The sequence below is a fragment of the Aulostomus chinensis genome, chromosome 5, assembly GCF_037954235.1.
Source record: "Aulostomus chinensis isolate RoL2024-O1b breed Wild chromosome 5, RoL_Achi_v1.0, whole genome shotgun sequence".
Classification (NCBI taxonomy): Eukaryota; Metazoa; Chordata; class Actinopteri; order Syngnathiformes; family Aulostomidae; genus Aulostomus; species Aulostomus chinensis.
The window spans coordinates 30,302,624-30,327,976 of NC_141324.1; the positions used below are offsets into that span (position 1 = coordinate 30,302,624).

Here is a 25,353-nt window from a genome sequence, read left to right on the forward strand (position 1 = left end):
AAACACTTTTTGCAGTGCCAGCTCTCTGTTAAAATGCCTGAATTGTGCCTGATCATCTGTACCTGCTGCACTTCTCCCTGGGTGATGGGTTGTGTCTGGAAACGGGTGTTGGCCCTGCGCAGGCGGGTGTCACCCCGGGCCCCCTCGGCACTCTTGCCAGTAGATCTGGCGAGGCGGTTGAACAGTGCCATCTTCTCAGCCAAGCTGAGGGTGGACAGGTCTGGCTCATCTGGGACCAGCTCCTGGCCACCATCCTCCACCCCAACATCAGGAACTGGAACTGGTTTGTGGTGTGTCTGCTGCTCCTGGGTCTCCCTTTCCTGCTCCTGGATGGCTGCACCAAGCTGGGAGGAGGCCTGGATGCTGAGGGAGAGAAAGGAAGCCGGGTGATGACTTGCATTTTTGAAATAAGACAACGAATGTGGCAAAATCTAAAATGTCCCGCGCTTCAATCTGAGCGTGCATGCAAATATCAGACAGGCAAAGAACTGTGACAACTATCAGATTACAGGTGCAGCAACAGGGACGTACGTACATCAACATACAGAATCACACTCAGCACTCAGGTGTTTGCTGGGCCAACGGCAACCTCTCAGCAGTGTGCCAAGTTAAACCTGGTTGGTAAACAAGCAGCAGGATATGTGAAACCAGACATGTGGAGAGCTTTAACTGGCTCAACCTCTGACCTTTCCATAAGACACCTAACCTATTTCTTCCCTCATGTTCATGTGAATGTGAGACACTCTGCATGAAGGAGTGTGTGAATTTTGTAATCATCAGCTTCCAGTAAGGTGCAGCAAACTAGAAGCAACAAATATGAAGCTGAAATAACAAATAATGGCAAGCTGGATGAACACATCAGAGCTACAACCAGGAGAGGGAGACAGAGTAAAAAACCCAGGCTGGAAGAGTTCCATGAAGCAGGTCCGATTAAATGTCAAGGCTGGATTCTATGGAATTCATCAGGGAGAAAGCTTAAGCTCAAAAACAAAACTAAACAAGAAGCAAGTAGAGAGAAAACCACGGCTGTAAAAAATTTTAAGGATAAAGAATAGAAAATAAAATACATTGAAGACTACCAATAAAACTAGAGGGCACTCAGCGAGCATACAGTATACCTCTACTACAGCCCCCTCAAACAAACCCACCGGAGAAAAAAAATGCTATTTTTTTTGCTACATGGAATAAATTTGCCCCAAAACTTCATGGGTTTTTGTTTGGTTAAAAAAAAAAAGGTCACACAGTTTCTACATAATCCTGCCAAAAGTCAAACAAACAGCAAAGCAAACACGACCCCCCCTGAAGAGGTAATAACTGAAAAAGACGCACGTTGAAAAAGTCAGGAAAAGCTTTTCGGTCTCAGCATAAAACACGACTGGGGGACAGCAATGGCTGCAATGTCAGCCTGTAGTCTGGTGTCGCTTTGATGAAAGGTCCTCTTCTTTCTCAACTGAGCCTCTTTCAGCTCTTTAACGTTGACAGAGATTATAAAGATGACCAAAACTTCCATTGTTTGAACAGACATAACCTCTAAATGCCAACAACACAGGGATATATCTATCCAACAGATGTTAGGAGAGTCTAAGTGTACAATACTACCACGAGTAGAAGACCCACGATGCAGACTCATGCAGGTACCTGATGCTAGTCACACTGGTGTTGACTGCAGTGGGGCTCGGGATGCGAGTTACAGTCGGATGTGATGATGTGGCAGAGTCACTTAATCGTGGAGAAAAGGAGGGAAGATATACAGGTGATGCAGGATGCAATGAATAATAAGTCACAGGAAGAAGAGCGATAAGCAGGGTGACACTTCTCAGACATGAAAAAGGGAGATAGAGGAGCGGAGTGAAGAGAAACACAGAATAAAACCTCTACCTCGATGCATTGACCACCTCCTTACTGGTGACAGGTTGTGTATGCGACCGGTCCTGAACTCTTCTCAGACGTCTTTCCACAGCAGCATTTCGAGATCGTGGCTTGGGAACGCCTCCCTCTGATGTCCTCTCCAACTCCTGGAGCAATGTGAAATAAATTCAGTGACAAATTTTATCATTTTGAACATTTTGCGGTGCACCTCATCCTCAGATACAGTAGTCACAATAAAATATTTCAATGCTGATTAAGAAATATACCCTGAAGAGAGACCTCTTGGCTGCCACACTCATCTTGGCTCGCTCGTCCAATTTTTCTTCGTCCACTGAGAGGTTGGAGAGAAAACTTTGTTACGGAACATCAGCTGATACCAACTGTAGTTGTAGTTGTATTAGGTTTCCTCTTTATAAACTTTTGTTCTACAGTGAAGCAGAGAAGGCAAAGAAGGATGGTACTGAAAACGAATTGATATGAATTCAGAGTTGATCTGGAGCTGCGTCTGATGACGTCTTATCACCTAGGCAGAGCTCTCCCTTAGGCCCCTGGTTACCTCTAACCAAGTGGGCAAAACTAAAGTTATGGAGAAAAGTTATGAGGCTGAATGCCACCAAACTTGCTGGAGGGATGTTTGGACCAAGAACAAACCTCTTCAATTAAGAGGTGCATCTATTTACAAAAAAAAAAAAAAAAAAGTCCAAAATTGCATTTTTTGAAATTTGGTTTTGGCTGACTTTGCCTTGGTGGACCTCAAGTCCTGGACGTATCAGAGCAAACTAACCTTCAGCATCCTGTAACTGTGATGGACTGAGACGAGATCTGAGGAAAACAGAAGCACATCAAGCATCAGCAAGAAAATTACATTTTCTAGTTAAAGGTACCAAAATTTACGACCATGATCTAAATGTTCTACCCATCATGCACTGCCATCAAATGCAGTATAAGGTCTTCATTAATGAGGCTTTCAGATTTCCAGAGAAACCACTCCGCTGTACCTATCAGACTCCAAACGCTCTGCAGAGGTGATGGGCTGGGTCCTAAACCTCTCCGACATACGACTGTCTCCTGGTGTGATGTAGCGCCGGGGCCTCCGAGGACCCCTGTCCCGGTCGCTGCCGTTCGCTGGATCGACTTCTGTTGCTGAATGACTGGTCTCACTTTTGGAGCAGGAAGGGAGAGCAGAGGAACCGTTAACAGACTGTTCTTTACAGGGTTTTAGTACAGTAACCCACCCTACAGCCTCACTGCATAACAACATGACTGTGAAGAGCCATTCACTGATGTCAACATGCAGCAGCAGACAAAACACAACAGCAAAACACCACTGCTCATGCCACAGACGGGTCTTCCTGCAACAACTACTTGATATTGTTTGATCATTATTTGTTTGCAACAGCATACTAGTGCGGAGTTTCACACTCATTAGCAATGCAACACAGAGCCCATGCTAGTGGACCTACAACTCAGGCTTCCGGTTGGCATTCTCCAGGTAAGAGTGTCTCAGCTGTGCTACGGACACCCGGGTGTCCAGGGTGCCCACTTCCCCGTTAGCCATTGCAGACGGTGGGACAGCCCTGGATGCCTCTCTGCTGTGAGCTCCCCTCTCTATCCGATACATGGAAGAATGTTGGCTTATACCGATATCCGACATGGAGCGGGTTCGTATCTTGGGTTTGGGCGCTCCGCTCGTTTCCATGCTTCTGTGTTTGGGCTGAGGCAAAGAGGAGTCCTTCTGGAGGCAGACTGCTGAATCAAATCTCTGCTGCTCTGGTAATTCCTGCTGCTGCTGCCTTTGACGCTGCGGCTCTTCATTTTGTCGAGGCTCGTGTTTTTTTCTCTGCGAGTCTTGGAGCTGACTGTGAGGTTCTGGTCTTTGGGGTTCTTTCTCTGCTTGTCTTTGAGACTGCTGTGGTCTTTGTGGCTCTTGGGGCAATTGGTCGTGCTGCTGCCTTGGAGGATCTTGCGGTTGAACCTGGGCACCTTGTCTATGTCTGGGTTCCTGTTGTTGCTGCCTTATGGGCTCTGGGTAGTACGCCAGTTCTGTGGTTTGGTGACGCCTAGGTTGCTGGCGTACAGAAGAATGGGACGGCTGCATAGGCCGAAATGCTCTCTCCTCTTGATTGTCATGATGCTCTTTCACCCTTTCCCTGATCCTGTCAACATTTCTCTCCCTCACTCTCTCTCTCGGTTCGTCCCTCATCCAGTCTTCCTCCCCCCGACTCATTCTCCTCCGCTCTGGGCTGAAGTTATGCCAGTCCATGTCCTCATTCTGACCACTCTGAGGATCATCCCCACTCTTTTCCCTTCGACGGATTTCTGAGGGCAACACAGCTTTCCTGCTCTTCAGCAGACCCTCTGTATGGGCCTCTTCTTTCAAGGTTTGACGAGCCTCCAACCTTGCCTCCCTGTGGGCAGCGTAGATTTGGTCAGCACTCACTCTCCTTCGTGGTGGTACCTCTGGAGGTCCAGGTTGTTTTTCTGTGGGTACTGGAGCAGCCATGGCCAAGTAGAGCTGGTGGTCCACTGCAGGATGAGAGCGCTGATAGTCTGAGTGAGCTGTTTGAGCATGGGCCGGTTGATGTCCCGGACTGGGCTGAGGCTGGGGAACAGTTCTCTGCTGGGTGGATTCTGAAACTTGGGGCGTGTAATGTGTGATGTTCTCCTGAGTACGGTGTCTGTTACCCTGGTGCCTGTCTTGACTCCACTCAGGGGGCCTCTGAGCAGGTTCATCCCTCGAAAGTCGTTCTCTTACTCGGATTCTTGGGGAAAGGAATGGATAAGGGATACTGAGATTCCATTACAGAACTAAGACATTCTCCACACATCTAAACCAACACGAGGTAGTTTAAAGGGTTAAAAACAAGCTTGTCCTTTTTTTTTTTGCCCCATGAGACACAAGAATGGAAAATTCTGGAATGACCCATTCACAAATAAAGGTTCCCTCTGAGTCCTTGAAGAGCAAAATTAATTTGAGCCTTCTCATGATTTGTGGCATCAACGAAATGTGAAACCTCCAGTTGACAAAAACTAGGAATTCTGAGGAAAACATCTTGTGTCTCACAGTTAAACTTGAGAAATGAAAATATTTGCATCATAACAATCATAATAAAGATGATAATAGAATTTTTAATGAGGGAGAAAGTAGCATTTTTGTGGATTTAGAAGTGGTTATTAAATTTACTACAAATTTTCAGGGATAAACGAAGTGCATCGGCTGTGGGTGTATCATCAGCGAGTGTAGCGAGTGATCAGCCAAGAGAAACAACGTGTGTGTGTGTGTGTGTGTGTGTGTGTGTGCGCGCGCGCGCTGGTGAGTATGACGCTATCTGCAGCAATTATACAGCTGTTAATGTGGCACTGCAGCGTGTATGGCAGCATTGAGGAGCAACAGGTAGCAACATGATGAGTTAACATTTCCCAGTATTGTGGTGGTTGCTGTTTTCCAAACCAATTTGTCTCAACAAGCTCCATTTCTGAAGCACAGCTGCCTTTCTGCTGCCATCTGAAATAAAGCTGCTTCTGCTCAAAGTCTATGTGTGCAGTTGAGGCTTCTTTGCTGATGAATAAATACAACATCTCCTCAAGTCTCGAGTCAAGCTCCTGCATCTTGATGTCAGCTGTTTAGTGTGAAGACAACGGCCTTTAGAATGGACTGGCAGTTCTCGTTCCAGTGAGGTTAGACACCCCCAACAGCTTTTTCCGGTTAAAACCCTGTTTTGTAAGCCTTAATGCAGGGGTGGAAGGGATTTTTAACAAACCATTAAACAGCTGAATGACAGTGGTGTAACTACATGCTGGCTTTCATACCTGGTAGTGCAGAACTCCATCTACCACAGCGAATATGTGGTGATTAATTAACAAAAAAATGATTGAATTCCAACTTAAATTTGATTCCAGTGTCAACTCAGTGTGTCCTAAGCACACACTGAGAGAGAAGTTGACTTCGTGGGACAATCACGGGACCAACATGAGTTCCTAAATCCTACACCAGAATGGACACAGGTCAAGTAGCGGCGTGCTCAGGGTTTAAATTTGAGTCTCTGTTCCAACAACTCCCTCTTTCTCTGACGTTTTCGTGCCAAAAAGTATGCCAAACTATTTTCATCTATAACCTCCTGGCCCCAATGGCCAAAGATTGCACTAATCTCATTGTAGCCCACTAAGCCAGACATAATTGATGGGCCTCTGCCTTATCTGACATGGCATGAAGGATTTGAACGCCGCTCATGCGGCATTAGTGCAAATACTAGCTAGCATAATAGCTCAGAGTTAGTTTGTGCTGGTGGAGCTCATTCATGAAATGTTCTTAAGCCCATAATGGTTCTTACACATTATACTGGGCTTTTTAGCCCTTAATTTATCTGTCTTACAGACAAGAGGCAAAGCCTGATGGCTACTTGTAACTCATTCTTTCTGCTTGTGTACCTCCTGGGACTGACAATCAGACATAGCTGGTACAGTCTGCAGGTAGCCGACACAGTATCAGGAGCAAGGAGTGACAAATGGCGACCAGGCTTTTCTTCCTGCCTGTAGGACTAAATTTAAGACTAGAAAGTATGTGAGAACCAATTTGTGTAAAAGGACATTTCTGCTAAAACCTGCCCAGAATACCCAGCTATGTACAGACAGGCAAAAAGTGTAGAGTTCCCACAAACACCTAAGACTACAGTCGAGCTATTATGAACTCACCACCAAGATTACCCGGATAAAATTGAACTTGCATGTCTCACCAAACAACACTGACTAAGTCAGTTAAGTGTAATTTAACAGGTCAACAGAGGCCAGAATCTGAGGAGGGAGGCTGTGAGCGGCCTGGGCTGGTAAGTGCTGAGTCAGAGGGTCTCAGAGCAACTGGGTCAGGGGTTGTCACTGCAGCAGCTCTGGTTCACTAACACCGCTCAACTGCTCAGGCAGCCCCCAACCACACACGCATACACATGCACACACACACACACACACACGCACACACACAGATAGACGAATGACGGTTACAGCACACACAACAGCACCAGAGTTAACCAACACTGGAGGAGAAGCTTGTCTTGAGAGCAGGCATTGTACGTCTGATCAGTTCATCTTCTGATTGTTTTCAGTCCGAGCCTTGGCCTGCTGTCTGGATTATTACTTTCTTTTGCTATTTACTAAGATTACGCCACGTGAGAGATATGATGTCATACTGCTGCACCAGGACGTGTGTTCGGTACATTTTTGGAGGAATAAAGGTGAAGTTTAAAGACTGTGTTAGGAATTACAGTGTCAGTTGCCAAATGCCAATCCACTGAGGTCTATTAAGCAACAGTTAATTAAGTGTGATACCACACCATCAGTTTAAAGGGGAGGAAGTACTACTGAGGTGAGGTGGGGTGATGTCAGGTCTTCACACTGAGGGACGGTACCTCAAAGGCCAGCTGAAGGCTGTTTCGCTCTCTGAGTCTGTGTTGAGAGACCAGTCACTCTTTGACAGGGCGGCGAGGCTACAGAACGATGTGGTGACAGCGTCAAACCGTGTGAAAGAAGAAGGTACTGACAAGCCATGAATACATTATTCTCAGGTGAAGAACTGTTCAATGGCTTCTGATGAGTCAGCTGATGAGTCCATCGAAGTTTTTTTGTATGACAAAATGTGCCACAACTGCTCACTACATTTATCAGACGTATCTTAGGAGGGAGACAGACAGTAAATACAGGAAAGTCACGTGTTGTGTATGTTTCTCCTTTTTTTTTTAAATAAACTTTTCCTTGATCAAGTTAAAATTTGACTGAAACTCTTAACCTGGGAGTGGACGACTGTTTGACCTGGAATATTTACGCTTTCACTTGAGCGCTGGAGTTGTCCGACACAGCAAACATCGTCTCCTTTTCTCTCCTACAGACAGGAGGTGCTAATGTTTGTGTCCAAACCAAAAACAAACAGTACCAAAGTTTGACTGTAACCAAACTGAGAACGCCTCTTCAACAAGGTCTTGGCCCAGTTCATTTGGTCTCCACTTTTTCCAAATCTGCTTGAAGAAACCACACTTAAGAGGGGCCGTGCACCACAGCTGGATTCAACCAGACCAGGACATCTTCAGCGTCTTAAATCTAATGTGCTCCTGCGCTGCATCACTTGTCCCAAAGTTAAACCCACTAGTTATTTAAGTTGACAAGTACTCTCAATCTTTTCCTGACATTCTGTTCAAGATTCAGTAAAACAGCGATTGAACCAAAACGATGGTATGGTACCACTCATGATGAGCGTGGATATCTTATCCCTTCCAAAAACGAACCCAGTAACCTTTCCTTGATGAGATCCTCAGAGCGCCGTTCCATGTGAAGCTGGAGCAGCGTAAGCGTGACGGAGTCCGGCTCACTGAGCAGAGACCCCAGCACCGCGGTGGTGGAGTCAGCAGCTCAGTAACGAAGCAGTCAGTGGGCACCGCCTTTCAGAAAAGCCTTCACTTGATTGAATTTCCGTCTGTTCAGATATTTCCACACACCTGAGTGCATTGCTATCATTATGAAAAGAAGTGTAAAACTCTCTCCCGCTCTAAAAAAGACAACCTGCTGTCACCTGGCTCACTTCGTTTGTTACAAACTATTTTATAAACTCACCCCTGCCTGTTGAGGATGCTCTGCGCCTGCTGCTCAATGAATAAATCGCCGGGTGAGATGCCGTAGCGGGTGGAGGGCAGGGAGGCCCGGCGGGCGGTGCGAGGTGAGCTGGGCACCGCGGCGATGCTGTAGTCCCTGGTGGAGGTGGAGCTTGGCTCCTGGTGTTGCTGCAGGGGCTGAGATGGATGAACTTCCTGGGTTCTGGATCTAGGAGGGACTGAGCGCTCTTGAGCTCCACCACGCCGGTAGTTCTCGATATTCATCACTCTTTCCCGCTCTGAGAACCTGCTTGGTCTTTCTTGCATGGGGGGAGGAGCTTGGTTTGTGAGGGCAGGGCTTGATGTAGTTCCAGATGCAGGGTCCGGGTGAGTCCTCATGTAAACCCTGCCCACTCCAGACCGGAATGGCACCCTGGGCTCCCGTCCTGTCTCCTCTGTTTCTGTTTTGGCTCTCCTGGCAGCTGTTGGTCGGTCTGAGGTGTCATGCTCATGTCTGGACCGATAGCGGGGGGTGTAGTCAATGTCAACTTCCTGGTCCAGGAGGATGCCATAGCGCTCTGACAGCTGGCGGCGGCGCTCGGCCTTGTAGCGGGCTATGCGTTCAGCCTTGGACGTGAGGTTTGTGGGATCTGTTGAGCCGGATGTGGGTGTAGAGGAGGTGGATACGGCTACCGGATCAACATAGACCAACATTGGCTCAGGGCGGCCACTGCCAACACCGCCTTTGACCTGCGGTGACCTTTGTGGAGAGGACACCTGCTTCTGGGGGGTTTCCAGCTCCTCGCGACTGTAGCGCTTCACTGTGGTAAGTAAAGGAAACAATGGCTTAGGTCACATGCCTAATGACTTCCATAGACTTGCGTTCATCGTGGAAATTAGTTTCACTATTTCCACTTGGAAAATCTCAGCGTACTGAAATAGAACTTTCAAGCACTGTCAGATGGATTCCAATCAAAATGACCAAAATTCTGCTCTCAAGGACAGTCATGCAGCACATCAGTTGAAAGGAAATGTTTTTGATCGTCCGCTAAAGGTGGCATCCAACCTTGTAACCCACTTACCCATCACGCAAGGCTCACAGGGGTCGGAGGCACGGGTGTACCGTGGCGGATCTTCCTCCAGCATTCTGTTGGCTACCAAACCACCGGGCAACAAGGCAGGAGGAGCATCACTCTCAATCCCCTCCAGGCGCCGGGCGATCCTGTCCTTCCTGTTGGAGACAAAAAGCATCGTAACAAACATTTGTAAAAAGATGTGACTAAATGAAAAACAAACTACTACAAACAACGGTAACAGGTGCAGCCATGATACCTGTTCATTCTTAAATCTGACGCTGAAGCACCCTCGAAGTATTTCCTCAACTCTGAAACTGAAGGTTGGAAGAGTTTAAGTCATAAAAGTAGCACCAGGTTACTTAATTAATTCTGAGTGCTGGAAAGAACCAGTGCCCACCCTTGGGAAGGACGACCAGAAGTTTGGCATCGGTATCTGAAACACTCTTGACCAAAGTGGTCTTCTCAGCCAAGGAGAAGTCACTCTGTGAACTAAAGGAGAGGAAATGGAACATGACAAAACTGTGGTTCCACTCAGAATGTAAGCACTGAATGAGAATACAGTCGGAAATCACTGCAAACAAACATCATAAATCAATCATTCTCAAGCAGTACAAATATTTAACTTGGTAAAAATGACAGGTTCAAGCAGGACCGATGATCCCTACTCTTGACCTGATCCCAGACCCTTCACCTGAACGAGGGCTAAAAAAGGACTCGTTTTAAAGCGGTGAAGGTGAAACGTCCGTTGGGATCCAACTTAGGAATTAGGTCATCATGTCTTGAGTCTCCTCCAAGAGGAAACACACAATCAAGTATGTGATGTCTTTACCTGGCAGGTTTCTCACACACACACACACACCTATACAATCTCAGCAATTGCAATGGTCGATAAACACTTTAATTCACTGTTTGAACGGTGCCTCATGGTTAGAATCAATATTTACATCTTAATAATTTAATTATGTGCATTCGTATTTTAAGAGGAGTCTCAGCCGTAAGTGTGAGGTTTTCTGGTGGACTGCAGGAGGGAGCTTTAAATCTTGAATCTCATCATTTTTTACAAACTCATAAAATACCAGGAACAAGCCTTTTTATTCACATCGGTACACTGCACAGCACCTCTCACTGAATACTGCCTTTGTTCATGTTTATACTTCTTCTCGTTGCTAACATTGCTCTTCTTACAGTCCCAGGTTATCGTCTTTATTTATCAAATCTTCTCGTGCACTTTTAATTTGAAATAGTGCCATCATCACTCTGTGGTGGTGTTGCCTGCTGCGGTAGAGTGACAATATAGAATCTATTAATGCACAGTGACTATAAACACGGCAAAACACTGAAGAGATATTTATGGGGCAGCAAGTGACGTATTTAAAGATGGATTACTACGTTGTGTTTTATTATATCATGGCTTATTTAAAGGAATATCTTTTATCATACATTTTCAGAGGGACAGACGGTTTTAGCTTGTCATGCTGGGGCTTACCTAGCGGAGAAAACACTAACGTATGTAAAGGAGGGCTTTGTGCAATGTGCTCCTGAGGCAGGAATTATGGCTCTAATGCTATGTTGCTATGTGAATAAAAAGTGTCTTAGGATAAGCTGTTCCAGGCATCTCCAGCTTTTAATGCTAACTGTGCAAGATAAGCTAAAGCACTCTAAACCCACATCCTGGCATATCCCTATCTTGATAACAAAGCAAAATAAGAAGTAAATGCTCTTAGAAAGTGGTGTATGTATACATAAGTAATACTACGTGACCTGAGGCAAAGCTCCCCCATGAGGAACATGTCTGTGTGATCATGGTCATCAATAAATAATAGAAAAGTAAACAAAGAACCATGCGTCCCTCACCTTAAGGTGTCTGGCAATGAGGCTGAGCTGCAAAGTTTGGCGGGAACTTCAGATCCTGAGAAGAAACGAATCTCGGTCAAGAACAAAAACGCACAATGCACTTTCACCTTTTACTTTTATATTCAGTGGCCCAGTTTACGTCACATAACCCTTGTCAAAAGGACACAAACAGCACATTTCTGGGGTTTTTGTAACTAATCTGGAGGTACGGCACATCCACTTTTTAATCCTTAAATGAAGGACACGAGTCATTATTTAGCTCCTAAGCCCAATATGAATCTCCGGTTTTACTGGCAGAACCGCTTCAGGAGGGCTTGTATGTTTCGCAGCAAGTACACTGAAGAAGCCAGCAGCAGGCGTGATGTTAGCGACCAGCTACATGAGCGGACAGATGTGACTAATACACGCAAACATGGGCACACACTAAGACACCAGGACTGAGCTCATATTCATGGTTGGTATCACAGCTGAAAGGAAGTGACAGGCTGAAAATGGTCGAATAATACCGAGGAATACTGGGGGCAGCAGGGCTGAGGCGGCAGAGCGGTTGTCTCGTGGTCAGGGTTGATGATTTCATCCCCACTTACTGGGGCAACTTTACAGAAGAGTCCTTAAGAAAGCTACTCAACCCCTGACTGCTCCTGATGAGTAGGATGGCAACCAGCATGGCGGCCTCCTCCATCAGTGTGTGTATGGTTGAATGAGGCGACTGTGCTGTGTTTTATACACTGAGTTCATTAATCAGCAGTCTTACAATCTGTTTCCTGACTTACAACACTTTCATGACAAAAACCTCATAAGAAAATAAATGAACTGTCAAAATTGAAAATGCAGCAGCTGCTCACAGGGAGACGTTGCCCCAGCAGTGTGGCTCGGGGAATTTCCAGCTTTAGTAAATGAGTCACTTTTCATACAAAAAGTTGTCATCAACTCCCTGATCAGAGGAGACCAGGTTGTTCTGATGTCACAGCAGCAGCAGCCAATTGTGACGTGGTCTCCCAGCACACGAGACGGCTCGTGTTACTGCTCCAGACGCCATCAGAACACCACAGACTTATTTTGGCCTCTGAAGGCTGTGAGGACACAGCTTTCATCCAGACAGTCGGGATTTGCAGAGATGAGGTGATGGTTAACATTCCCTTAGAAATTGAGTTCAAGGACGTCTGTGTCTTACGGCCCTGTGAAATTGAAGGACTCGTGTGACGTGTTATGATCCAAAGACAGGACAAAAGTCATGGGTCTGGTTTGGAGGTTTTCATTTCACAGTTGCTGCATGAATGCTATTCTCCATCACACACTATTCTCAAGATATTAAGAACTAATCCAAAAAAATAGAAAGAGTTTTTCTATAATCAACAGTGCCATAACTCCAAAAGCATCAGAACATCTCATATCCAAAATATTCCGCGGCTTCAAGATGTGTGGGAGCCTCGTGGAAGTTATCTATCTGTTCATCCGTTTGGAAAGCCCCTTGCACAGACGCCAGACGGCCTTTCCTTGGAAACGCCTGCAGGTTGTCAACAAACCAAGAAGCACAAGGCTGAAGGCTGGTGGTGCCAGAGAGGAGCTTAGGCTGCTGCTGATGATCCCAAAGAGAACACGGTGAGGAGACGGATTTTCTATAAATATTCAGAGGTGCAAAATAAGACTCCCCGAGTAGACTGGGCCCTCACATACACACAATCTGTGTAGAAGGTTGGCTGGTGGAACATGAACAGCCCTCATTCAACTCAGCAGCTGATGACAAATCTGGTGATGTTTATGAAGGGCATTTGATGAACAACACATTGGCAAGATGAACGTGAGAGGGGAGGAAGGAGGAGGAAACTCTGCAAAATGGCACAAACTATCAAACTAGAGTTGTAAAAATGCTCTGTCACACCTAAATCGGCATTCATGGATTCAGTCGTTCGTTCGCACCAACAGAAACACATCATCAGTTGCAATGTTTTCCTTGAATTTTTCCAACCAAAGAAGTAAAAAGATAAAAGAGGAATCAAGCAGAAACCTCCACAGACGTTTCCTTCGGCTCACTATGGAGCTGCCTTGCAAGTTTACAGCCATCCCAGAACCATCCTCCCCTTCCACAGGCCTTACCTTGGCCACTGAGCTGCACATGGTTGACATGGTAACTAGAGATCCATGGGTTTCGAAACATGTTTAGGTAGAACAGAAGGGTCCCCCACTGTTAAACTCCCTGAAGTCACTGCAGTGGTGACAGTGGTGGTGGACAGCAGGAGAGGCCGCGGTGAAGCAAGCAGACAGGCAGGGATGGACGTATGGTGGCACAACTGCAAACACACTCGGACGCACACACACACACACAGCCACAGCAGAGTGATTTCCTCCGGCTAAACAGTGAGCTGCAGCCCACACAGACTAGCTGTCATCCAATATGTGTGTGTGTGTGTGTCTGCGTGCAAGTCAGAGTGTGCACGCAACGGAGCTGAGAAAGACAGCGCAGCAGGGCGCTAAAGCAGCTCAGAGCCCTAATCAGATTACAGGCAAAAATTAGCCTTGATGATAAAAACTCTGGAACAGGATTGGACGAGGGTGCCAGCAGGGCTACAGGGGGTGGTGTAGGGTCCAGGGAGTCAGGTGGTGCCCCCGCCTCAATGCATGCACACATCAAGAACAAGATGCATAGTTGCCATCGTACCTATAAAAATAAGAAGCCTGATTATTGTTAGATAAGTGGATGAGAGATTTGCCGTTAATCAACACTAGAAAGGTTTTTGAATCATGCCGAAAACGATCCCTAATAACTCCCAAAACACTGCCTGTCACATCTCAGAGGTTTTCATCCAAGTGCACCTCAAACTTTGAGTGAATTATCAGCAATTCGGCAAAAGAAAAACACAAATGTATGCGTGTTTCCGTCCACCACTGCTGTGTGAATGGTAGGTGTTGGCTGTTGTTGACGAACAGTTGCTGATGCGTGAATTCTCTTGTCTACCGCCGTGGAAGAAGGAGACAGAAGATGTACCATGAAGGAGTGTGAGGGAAATGAACGGAAACAAAACAAGCTGACAGAACTGAAGAGATGTGAACAACTCAGACTGCAGCGATGTGCTCGTGGAAGAGTTGTGGTGACATCCCTGACGACAAGAAGCCGTGACGATGATGAGTTTGAAGCACGTCGTCATTCACCACAGAATCTGTCTCCATTGCATTTACTCGTGTTCACCTTTTACGGACAGATGTAAGGGGGGGCGGGGTTGTCCTGTCACATGATCGATCACCATATCAGAGGCTAAAGTCTGAGCCACAGCAAGTTAATGCCCTGACATTCTGGTAAAAATAAAGATTTAAACACACACAAATGATGGTGAATTACCAGAAAAAAACATAACGTATGGAACTGAGTTGACCTTCAGAGAAAGCCAACCCTCTGATATTTGTATTTCTGCTATTCACTTTTGCCTTTCGTCCAAAGTATCACTCATACACAACTTGAGTGTACATGTATGACATGCAGCATCTGTCGCAGTACAAAGTCTAGTATTTTCGTACTCATTTTACACGGCTGAGATTTCTATTTCAAGTATTCATTTGACAGGGACGACGCACAGGAGAGGTTGACGTCATGTCTTCCTGATGTCAGAGAGTTTCTCGCCTATTCCTGGTTAGGCTTTTCAGTTTGAAATGTCATAATAAAACATGCTGACCAAAACTGCCATCACTTGTGTGTGCATGTATTTGTTCCCTAGAATCATAACAATATATGCTTTATACACGAATGTAATACAACAAATTGGTTTGATCGTCTACAGAACCAAAAAAAAGTTGCCAGAAAAACCATGTGCGCACACAGAAGTTGGTGAAGCGGTGGATCGTTTACTTTTTTAGTTCCTGAGGCTGTGGTCTGTTACAGACAGAAATCTTTTCCTCAAAATCCCCAATTTTACAACCAATGAGGTTTACGACAAATCTAATCTGACTCCCAATAAACCAAGACAAAGACTAAATACTGGCTTTTGTTCACTCAGTCTGACATTTAAAAAACCCTCTCCTAAACACTGTTTATCTTCCCCTAAAACTGAGGGATCTATTGGTATGGACTATGTATAAAGGTGGATGTCAGCTCTGCTAAAATGAGAAGATGAGGCCAGCAGATCTCGCTCCCCCTAGTGGCTGGTTCCAGTAGAGCTCATACCCCCCCAGGCTGTCAGACAGGACAAGAGTCTAGAAATAAGTAGAAAAAATACATCTGTCTGACACATGTTTTTTGTCATTTCAGAAGTTCTTTTTAGGGTTCAGCAGTATCTTATTCAAAAATCTGACTTGTTGTGTGTCCCAGCAGGACATGCTGAGCTGTGTCCCTCTGTTCAGCATTTCTTGGCCAAAACAAGCCATCCAACTTTACTACTGCTTGGCAATGACTCGCACTTCGGACTAAGAGTTTTACTGCTGAACAGTCAGCTGCCAAAAAAACTCTTCGTCCAAAGTTGTCTGCTGCCCTGCAGTCTCAGCCCGAGGATGTGGCTGACGTTGTTTCCATGATCTCCAGTTACTGGAGCCGTCCACTTCCAGGATTAACAAGGCTAAATCTTCACAACAGGAGCTACAATAAAACTTATTTTCAGACGACCAACCGACTTACAAAACTCACCACCAATAAAAACCCACGTCGCTACCCTGTTTGCATGTAAATATTGGGTACACAACTAGCAGCTGCACTCTGACCTTCTGACTAAAACCTTGTTTGTGCCAGGAGAAGCTTCCATGTCAGCTGACAACAGCCAAACAGAATCGATGTTGTACGGCAGCACAGAAACCACTTCACTGGTGTAAAGGGCGAGGTGACTTATTGTGTAATTAAGGAAATGTGCTCAGGTGGCGTATCAGAGGGTTGAAGGAGCTGTTGAATATGATGGAATCATCACTGCCAGATCTTTATCCCGCTGGGCAGGTGAGAGAACTTCAGAACCCCTGGGGACTGGAGGAGAAAACAGAAGCTCCTTCCCTCTTGTTGAACCCTGTTAGGCTCCTCACGCACAGCTGCAGGAACAGCTGCAGCAGGCAGCAGGTTCCAGACTCAGAAGCCATGCAAGTTTCAATCCCTCCTCATCCCGAGTCTTTGGTGTAAACTGGCCTTCAGCGGTGCTCACTCACACACTCACCTCCCCTGTCTGGTGCTTTTTCTCACCCTTTCGCACACAAACTCCCCCCACCTCCCTCGTCCGCCTAGACGCCCCTAATAAGGCAACATGTGTTGTGAGTGGCTGCCTTGGGGAGAGGTCACCCTGTCAGCTGGGCCGCCGTGTTTACCCCGGGACTGTCTCCTCGCCTGCTCTGCCTTGTTTTCTTTCCCACTCCTTCTCTGTTTCATTCCCCAGAATTGTCTTCCGTTCTGTCCATGTCACTCTATCCTCTGCCCCTACAAACCCTCTCATTCCTCTCTTTTCTCATCCCCCTGTCTTGTGTTCTGATGTTCTCTTTGTCTCATGTCTGTTCACCTCTCTGTCTCCTCAGTTCACCTTTTCTCTCTGTTTATCTCTTCGACCAGCCTCCATGCCAGCAGCCGTCATGACATGAATCTGCTGCCACCGTGTCTCTCTGGTTGCATACAAATGAACAAGCAGGACGACGTGCCACTTTTTAAACCTGCTCAAGTAAAACTGAATCCATGCTGAGGTTGGTGAGCACTCGTCACATCAACTCTCACCCAGCGTTGCACACCTCCATTGTCAGCTGAATTTGAATTAATTTTTTCAATCATTTTGCAGCTTTGAAGTTCTTAAAAGCACTTTGGAGTAATTTGAGTGCTCCTTCTAAAATGAGACAGCTTTTATGTCAGATCTTTTGTCACAAAATAGTAAATATGTTTAGTTACACAATTACCTACACACATTTGCACGGATCGGACGTTTGTGGCCTCATCATGGGGTCAGATGGCACTGGGTCAAACTACAACACGTCATGTACCGAGCAGCAAACAGCTGGATAAAACTGAACACCCACAACACCACGTAAACATCACAAGGTAAAATGTCTCAACAGTTCAATGTGTGGCTTAACGTCAAAGTTAATCAAACCTTAAGATGAAAAGGATTCAGGTTCCAGCCGGACAGAGAGGCCGATACGATTTGACCAAACAAGTTGTGCATCGTCAGCTTTCCTGATCTCCTGATCTTGTCTTGATTCCGGCGCTGCTTCCTTCGACGGATGCATTTGAAGATCCCAGCAGGTGCAACAAGCCTGTTCTTATTCTGAACTTCCTATACCAGCACCATCAACTGCAACTGGTGGATCTTTCGCAGAGCAGCCTATCCCAGAATGCATTTCTCACTAACCGACAGCAGTAAGGCTGGAGGCTAAGCTAATGCAGTTTTTGTTTTTGTACTACTGTTAATATCATTGAAAAAATAATAATCAAAATGGGATTTTTGGCATGAATGTTAGATGGATAGTTGGGATGGGTGGGAATCACAATATTATGTCCAAAATAAGAATAGTGTCATGATGCTGAACTGCAAGATGCGTCGGGACACTTGGGTATCTGGAGAGGGAAAAATACCACTAGAGAGGCAAATATCAGGAATTGTGTATTTACTTAAAATGATATTAAAGTCTGGAACAGTGCTGCTTTAACACCCTCTTAAGTACAAAAAACAGCTCGTCAAAATCACGACCTAGAAAATGATTCATACCAGCCGCTTTTTGAGTGTTAATATCAATGTTTGGTGCCGTTGTATCAACACACTCCAACATCTTCCTGTATATCCCAGGAGACTCTTCTCAGGCAACTGTTACCAGATACCTGCAGCTTAAAATAGCACATTTCTTCAATGAAAATGTTGATTAGGACTTTGGAGATTTAAAGCAGCAGCAGCAGACGCTGACTTTATTTGGAAAAAGGCACCAATGTATGCTGTAACAAACACGCATACATGAACGTAAACACATGCACACACGCGCAGAAGACCAATCAAGAGTCTGGCACACAAAGGTCAAGTGATAGCCTGAGGCAGCAGAGCTGGAGCCTTCATCCTGCCTCCTTTCTTAAACATTTACTCTAGTATTCCCTGTTTACAGCCAGATCTGGATTCTTCTCCGCTGCCTTGCATCAACTCTGCCTGACGCTGCCTGAAAGCTGCCTGCTCTTATAAGGATATCGATGAGGACAGGGCGCGACGCTGAGGAGGGACGCTTCTAGAAGTTCTGCAACTCTAAAGCAGAGCAGGGAAGAGGGAGGAGGATTTATCCATCCTTCCTTAAAGGTGCATCATGCAAGAACACCAACAGATGATGTAAAAAGTTCAAGTAACTCACAAGCAACATTTCTTCATGGACCCAATGTGATAGAACAGTCTGTTAATCACTTACACAGAATGTCATCCAAGCTAAGTTTAGCAGCACAGGTCACAAAAAACAAGGATGTGTGGGAAAAATGATACGCATTGCTCTGAATACCGTAACCTTTTAGGAAATCTGTGACCTCCAGTCACAGGGCTAGTGGCCAAAGTGTCACTGAGCAAGACATCAAACTGCAAGTCACTCCTGATGAGCATGCAAGCACCTTGCATTGGAAGAGTGTGAGAGAGAGAGAAAGGCTGGGTAAAACCATCTGGAAAGTCATCGTTCATGATGAGCTTTTTGCTCTCCGGTGATAAAAGCACAAATTGTCAGGATTAGAAATTGTTTTGATGAATGAAATAGACATTTGAGTGACATATCCTGGAACATGAATAATTTGGGATCATGCATGTCGTAGCTATGATCCCTTTTCCATGTGACCCAAAGACATCACACATCAACAAAGGGTCAGCTTGTTGGCGGGCCGCTGGATGAGCTCCACGCCTTCAGGGTGATGACGGTAACCATCAGAGATGTTGCTCGATCATCGCTGCCAGCATCATCAGTGCTCAACAGTCGTATGACGAGCGAGCTTGAGTCAGATGCATCGGGAACTCCAGGGAAGATTGAGGAGGAAGTAACAGAGGAGAAGATGCGACGCAGAGTTGGGTGATGTGACGCCCACACGGTTCTCACTTCTGTGTTCATTTGTTTTAAAAGTTGTCAACCTTTTGCTGACAAGAACATTTTAGCAATCTCACCACAGCTGGTCTGAAGGTGTGTTCATGATCACGTGACTATTCACTCCCAGGAAGGACAAATACAACAACAAAAAACACCACACTAGACAAGCACGTGAAAGCAAAAACAAGCAAACTGATAATCATCAATCATTCACTGACAGAAGAAAAGAATATCATCATAAGGATAGAAATCTATTTCTTAAAATATATAAATATATTCAATATTGGGAGTGGTGTTGCTTCTTTCTCCTTGTGTGCATTGTGAGGTCCTGCACGTGTGTAGACTGCTCCGTGTGATACAAACGCACCTCCCACACAGCTGTGGAAGACATTCATGGCTTGTATTTAAACATTACGTAACAATTAGACAGCTAGATCTTGAAATAGATCCTTGTGACTGAAACGTCGACAGCTTCTAAATTAAATGCCTGCAGGAGTGAATGTCTGTTTTCTAAGGATTTGAATCCTTGAACCAAAGAAAAGACACATCAGAGGGTGAGGCTAGCAGAGCGGCGCAGGTTAGAAACACGCCCCTCTCAGGAACGAGGAAGTGTATTCTCATGCCTGCAGCCCTCTGCTGCTCCAATCTCCCAGGCTGCCACCACTTTCACCAACAACAGGGGTGTGTGGTTAAATGTCAGATTTGTTTTCGAGCAGGCAAACATGGCTGAACGCTTGTAACCTCCCTGACAAACACGGACGGTTCAAACTGCAACCGACATTTATACACTCTTTCAGCTTCAACCTATTTTAGTTAGCTTTCACCAACGAGTGCAGCTGGGTGACATGAAGGGCTGAGCCATTTCGAAAAAAACAAACTCTACTTGTGATTATTTTGACAGATGTGGCAACTGCGACGTAAGAGGGAATGTTAAGCTCGACAACGGTGCTCTCGTCATTGAGAGTTATGGTGTGATTATTGTGGGAATACGTATCAAAGAAAGGCTGTCTTCTTAAGTCTGATGAGTGACGTTTTGATGCTACATCTGCTTAACCTTCACAATACGGAATTACAGTGAGCCATGTGATGCAGTGGGATAACATTTAATTACCTGCACAACACTACTGACGATAGCGTTCTACAACACCTCTGAGCTCTGTGCTAGTCTGTATCCTCGCGTTGAATGAAAACGAACAGAATCCCGCAGCGTCTGAGGGTCAAGCTGGGGGCCGACCAGTAAACCTGTCGTCCGCTCTGATGGGAGTAACAGGTGCCGGGCGCTAACAACTGCCATAGAGAGTCACACGTCCCCACACATGCTATAAAAACAAAAGTGTGGAGAAATGACGCCTGGCTGGTGTTGGAACAACACACAAGCCCAACACACAGCCAAAAGATCAGCTGCGCACACACACACACACACACACACACACACCACTATACAGCTATAATCTGGAGCTTGGAATGCTAATACCCATGTGGTTACTTGAGACAGACAGCGCACAGCACTCAAGGGAGGCTTGATAGAGCCACTATTCAACCCTAAAGGGGGGACCTAAAGCGACTTTAATCAAGTACAGCTGGTTTTGGCGCCGATGTTTACTCTACCGGGGAGCTGATAATGCGTGACGATGAATGGCTTCTCAGCCTCACAGAGATGTTAGCAGGTACTCTGACTGACCGATGGAGTGGAAAATACTGCGTTGCGGCTCAGTGTTCAACTGCTCTGACTGTCTGTACAGCAACATGATTAAATTAGATTCACATCAACTTGATGTTCATGGTAATCTGGTAGAGGCTGGAAGGTTATTTAGAACCGACAGATAAACTCCTTCATGACACATCTGCCAAGATCCAGCGTTCATCAAACCAGTCAAGAGCGAAGCACTTGTGCTCCTTGCTTTCTTTCAGATAATGAATCAAACTACTAACAGATAGAAAGACTGTCGTCGCCAGGGGTCAGACCATTAATTTGGATACTTTTTGATACCTTTTCACAAGAATTTTCAACAAAATTTAAGCCTAAAATTTTTGACAAATCAGTGCTGTTTATGTGGTCCCTTGCAAAGGTTTTATGTAGAAATGGAGCTCTTGGAGCGTGTTAGGTGAACCCAACTTTTGCAAACAGGCAGGAACTCAAGAAAATAAAAGACAGTGTTTGGTTCAGTGGAAGGTTTAAAGATTTGTGCGATCATAAACGCGGACTTTCAAACAGAAAAACTTTGACCAAAGAAGTGATGGTCCTGCTTGTTTGTGTTAGTCAAGACTTATAGAACATTTGTAAACATTATATAACATCATAAAACATCAATATTTAAGAAACTTCAATGAATTTGAAGAGCGGACATTTATAAAATTGAATTTAAGACGTTCTAATACCACTTAAGAACCTGCAGACATTAAATTAAGGCATGACAGTGAACAACTCATCACACTGCTGTGATGTTCAGATGTATTTCAAAATAACTTCTTGCAGTAACAAAATATTACAGCGTTCGATGTATAAAAACAAATCAAAGCAAGGAAAGAGGAAAGAATACTTACACACAACACACACACATGGGCGAAGTCCATTCATCCTGACAGTAAAGCTCAGGTTCAATGAGACCACCAGGTCTTACTAGTTCCTTGTTCAGACCGAAGCTGAGCAGAGACCAGAGGCAGGAGGCAGGAGGCAGGAGGTGCAGGTACGAGCAGGTAAACCCAAACAGAGAATCCAAAATCATGAAGCAGGCTGAAACTCAGCAGCTGACAAATATAGCTCGGCTGCACGGGGCCAAATAAATCAATGCAGCAACAGCCGAGCAATGAAGACGGAGAGGAGGGGAGAGGGAGAGAGGAGGAGATGGGCGAAGGGGAGAAACCAGGGAGGGTGACGCTAAGAAAAATATAGGATAGCGGTACAGGAACAGACTGGTAACACCCAAACAGTTCCTCAAACTATACCAAAAGGTAATATTTTAAAGATCCATGCTTGTCAACCAGGTTTCGGACTCTGGTGTTTAGAGGGACTGTAAGAGGAAACTGCTTCCAAGACGTTTGGAGAGTGTGGGCCAAAATCGGTGTGGTAACCTTATCCAACAGCAACCATGTATGGGCTGAAGAGAGTGGCCTTGATAGAGGGGCATCTGCCATAAATAGCCAGGAAGCATCGGCTCCTTGCGCAAGGGGATCGAATCAGCTGTTAAAACTACAATCCAGCAGCACAATGTGCCCCAGGACCTGCTCCTGCTCCTGGAATTAAAGTTCAGCCGGCGTAACGTGCAGCAGGACCAAGCTGCGACCATTTTTTTAAGCACGGTTTCTCCACAGACCTCTGCAGGAATTTAACTGAGGTAGCAAAAGATGTTTAAAAAAAAAGATGTAAAGATATAAGCTGTGCATTAAATTCAAATTTTCAAAGCTCAAAACTGATTAGAATTGAATTTAATCTAAAAAGTATCTTTAAAAGATACAAACTGGAATTCAGGATTTCCTCAGTGTTGAGCATTGTGTGTATGTATACGTATGTATATACATATATATATATATATATATATATATATATATATATATATATATATACATATATATATATATATACGTATACATACACATGCTGCTGATTTATTTTATGTATTTAGTCTGTAGTTGTGCACTTAAACATGTCAGAGTTGGCATTTCATGGGTGATACACATGCATGCAAGTCCAGGTGGTTAAAATGTGATGCCTGCAACAGTGTTGTGTCCCCCGTGTGTGTGAGTGGACGCTACACATGAAGAAAACAACGTCAAGGCTCCACGTACCGAAGGAAGGAGGATCGGGGTCAAATGTAGGGTTTCTCGTTTCTGTTTGTTTGTTGCTTGTCTCCATCTTGTGGTGGGAGGTAATCACAGCAGGATGAGGAGTCCATGCTTCTTACAGTGCAGTGCAGAACTGGAACGTCCATGATAACTGTAAACGAGTGACTTTCCACCACTTCACGCAAAAGGGTTAGCTCTTTTAGGAATAAGTGTCATTTAATTTGTTCAGTTTATATAATAGTTTGACACATTTTATCACAAGATCTGTTTTCTATTTAAATAACCAACGTTTAAAAAAACAACAACACAAAAACAGCACATCTACAGTTTAAACTCTGTGACTGCTATCAGGGTGGAGGACAGGCAGAATTCCAGGGATGTCCAGTGGGACAGCTGTCACTCCCCCACCACTGAAGTTATTCATCCCCAGCAGGCTGGACAGGTGCCCAGTACTAGTACCAGTACAAACAGAAACGTAGTATTCTCACCAGCAGCTGGCTGACAGGGTGAGGACCCAGGACGAGAAACATGCTGTTACAGAGTCTGGGGTTTTTCATATCAGTTGCAATCAATGTAATGTAAGAAAGAAGGAAATAATAAAAGCATTTGACAGTGGGATTCGCCACAGCAGCTAACGAGCCTCATCAGTGCTACTTAGCTAGTAGCAGGTCAGAGGTCAAAGCAGTAACTACTGACACGGACAAGCTTTAATATTTAGAAAAAAACGATTCTAACTCAAGTTCATCAACAAAGGTAAGTAAAAACAACAACTTCCTACTACTTAATAGGAGGGTGTAACTTTTGGAATGTCGGCTAACACCTGAAATTGTTGTCCAATGAAGTGAGGCCATTTAGCTTGAAGCGCTACGTCACCAGCTCGCTACCTCACCGGCTCCCGGTAAGTCAACCTGGCTACGCCCATTTACACCGCAGCGAAACGCTGCAGCCACACCAGTGGCGTCCACCAGTCGAGGCTCATTGGCCTTAAAAGACTGAGGTTAAATCAATTTTACCTCGGTTTACCTCGGTACAGGGAGGTCGGAAGTTGAAGGGACTCCAAGTTGACGTTCCTGTAGGAGAAGGTGAACAGTTGATATTCCAGGTGGTAACAGTACATTAAGTATTTTTCCACACTCAAAAATCACAGTAAAGTGTCTACGGATGTCAGAGGAATAGTACTGCGTTCAAGACTGTTTTAATGTCACACGCAGACGACATAAAATTGTACATTTAAAACAGTGCTCACACTGTTGACGAAAGAGGCGGCCATTTTGAATTGAGTGTGCCTGCACAATAGGATGGTTTGTTTTTTTAAAAGCCCTCCACCCTGCAAATCAGCTAATTTATGCTTTATTATCTGTAGGTATTTATGGGACGTATTTATTTTGTTTCTCACAGTACGACAGTTGTCTGGAGGATTGGCGCTGACTCAAGTCCCTCTTTCACACTCTTACACATGCTGCTGTTGCTAAAAACCAATAAAAGCCCAAACTTACTACATTTTAAAGAAAGTCAACCCAACGACCCAACGACCCAACAACCCCAACCCCGTTGGTTGTGGACTGAAGCATCCATCACCGCTGTCCAGGCCGGTGGTAGAGCCTTGGCCCGATGCTCACTCCAGAGAGCTTGGTGGCCTGGACGGACCTGGATTTACTTTCCCTCCTGGGCTGTGACGGTTTGCTGTGACATAGAACACATTTTCCTGTCTCTGCACCGGGGAAAGTTGGAGGCATTACGTCCTCAGTTTGTCCGTCTGTCAGTCAGGTCAGTTTTTCAGTGCCGTCTCTGGAAAACCTTGAGGAAATTTCTTCAACCATGGTTAATGCTTCCACTGAGACTGGAAGAGAGTGTTGGAGGTTAAAGGTAAAGGTCACTGTGGCAGTTACAAATTGCACAAGAATACAGTACAACAGTGCTGTATTTGTAGTACTCAATGTGCCATTTTAGTTCTGTTTCGTAGTACCTACAGAAACCATCGTGCCTGACCGTAACGGCGTCTCTCTGGTATATAACACTTTGTCTTTTGTAGCCCTCCTGTTGACTCATGTACCTGCCAAAGTGCCCTAGAGCAAAGTAGCAATGGCAACGACAGGAATGGTTTTCCGTACAGGGATCAAATATAACCACATAAGAGGAAGTACTAATCACACTTCCCACTTTCCTTTTAGAGGAAGATGGCACGCGGAGGAATTTGAACAGCGTCTGAGGATGGA

The 25,353-nt window shown here is 45.3% G+C and overlaps 1 protein-coding gene across 9 annotated transcripts in view; it reads right to left on the reverse strand.

Annotated features, from left to right (window-relative positions):
- LOC147262133 (supervillin-like) overlaps positions 1–13,798 on the reverse strand; it is a 37,544-nt gene extending 23,746 nt beyond the window's left edge. For 3 of the 9 annotated variants that reach the window (XM_086204548.1, XM_086204546.1, XM_086204547.1), the window contains exons 1-12: positions 13,469–13,798; positions 11,372–11,426; positions 9,915–10,006; positions 9,774–9,831; positions 9,524–9,672; positions 8,464–9,262; positions 2,868–3,029; positions 2,654–2,691; positions 2,136–2,200; positions 1,879–2,015; positions 1,639–1,719; positions 63–363 (exon numbers count right to left, since the gene is read on the reverse strand). In XM_086204548.1, coding sequence (XP_086060674.1) covers positions 63–363; positions 1,639–1,719; positions 1,879–2,015; positions 2,136–2,200; positions 2,654–2,691; positions 2,868–3,029; positions 8,464–9,262; positions 9,524–9,672; positions 9,774–9,831; positions 9,915–10,006; positions 11,372–11,426; positions 13,469–13,529 — 1,998 coding nt within the window. In that variant the 5' untranslated portion in view covers positions 13,530–13,798. Of the gene's footprint in view, positions 1–62; positions 364–1,638; positions 1,720–1,878; positions 2,016–2,135; positions 2,201–2,653; positions 2,692–2,867; positions 3,030–3,332; positions 4,632–8,463; positions 9,263–9,523; positions 9,673–9,773; positions 9,832–9,914; positions 10,007–11,371; positions 11,427–13,468 lie in introns of all 9 variants that reach the window. The other 6 variants (XM_086204551.1, XM_086204549.1, XM_086204550.1 and 3 more) reach the window with 4 other exon arrangements.
- Positions 13,799–25,353: the final 11,555 nt, after the last annotated feature.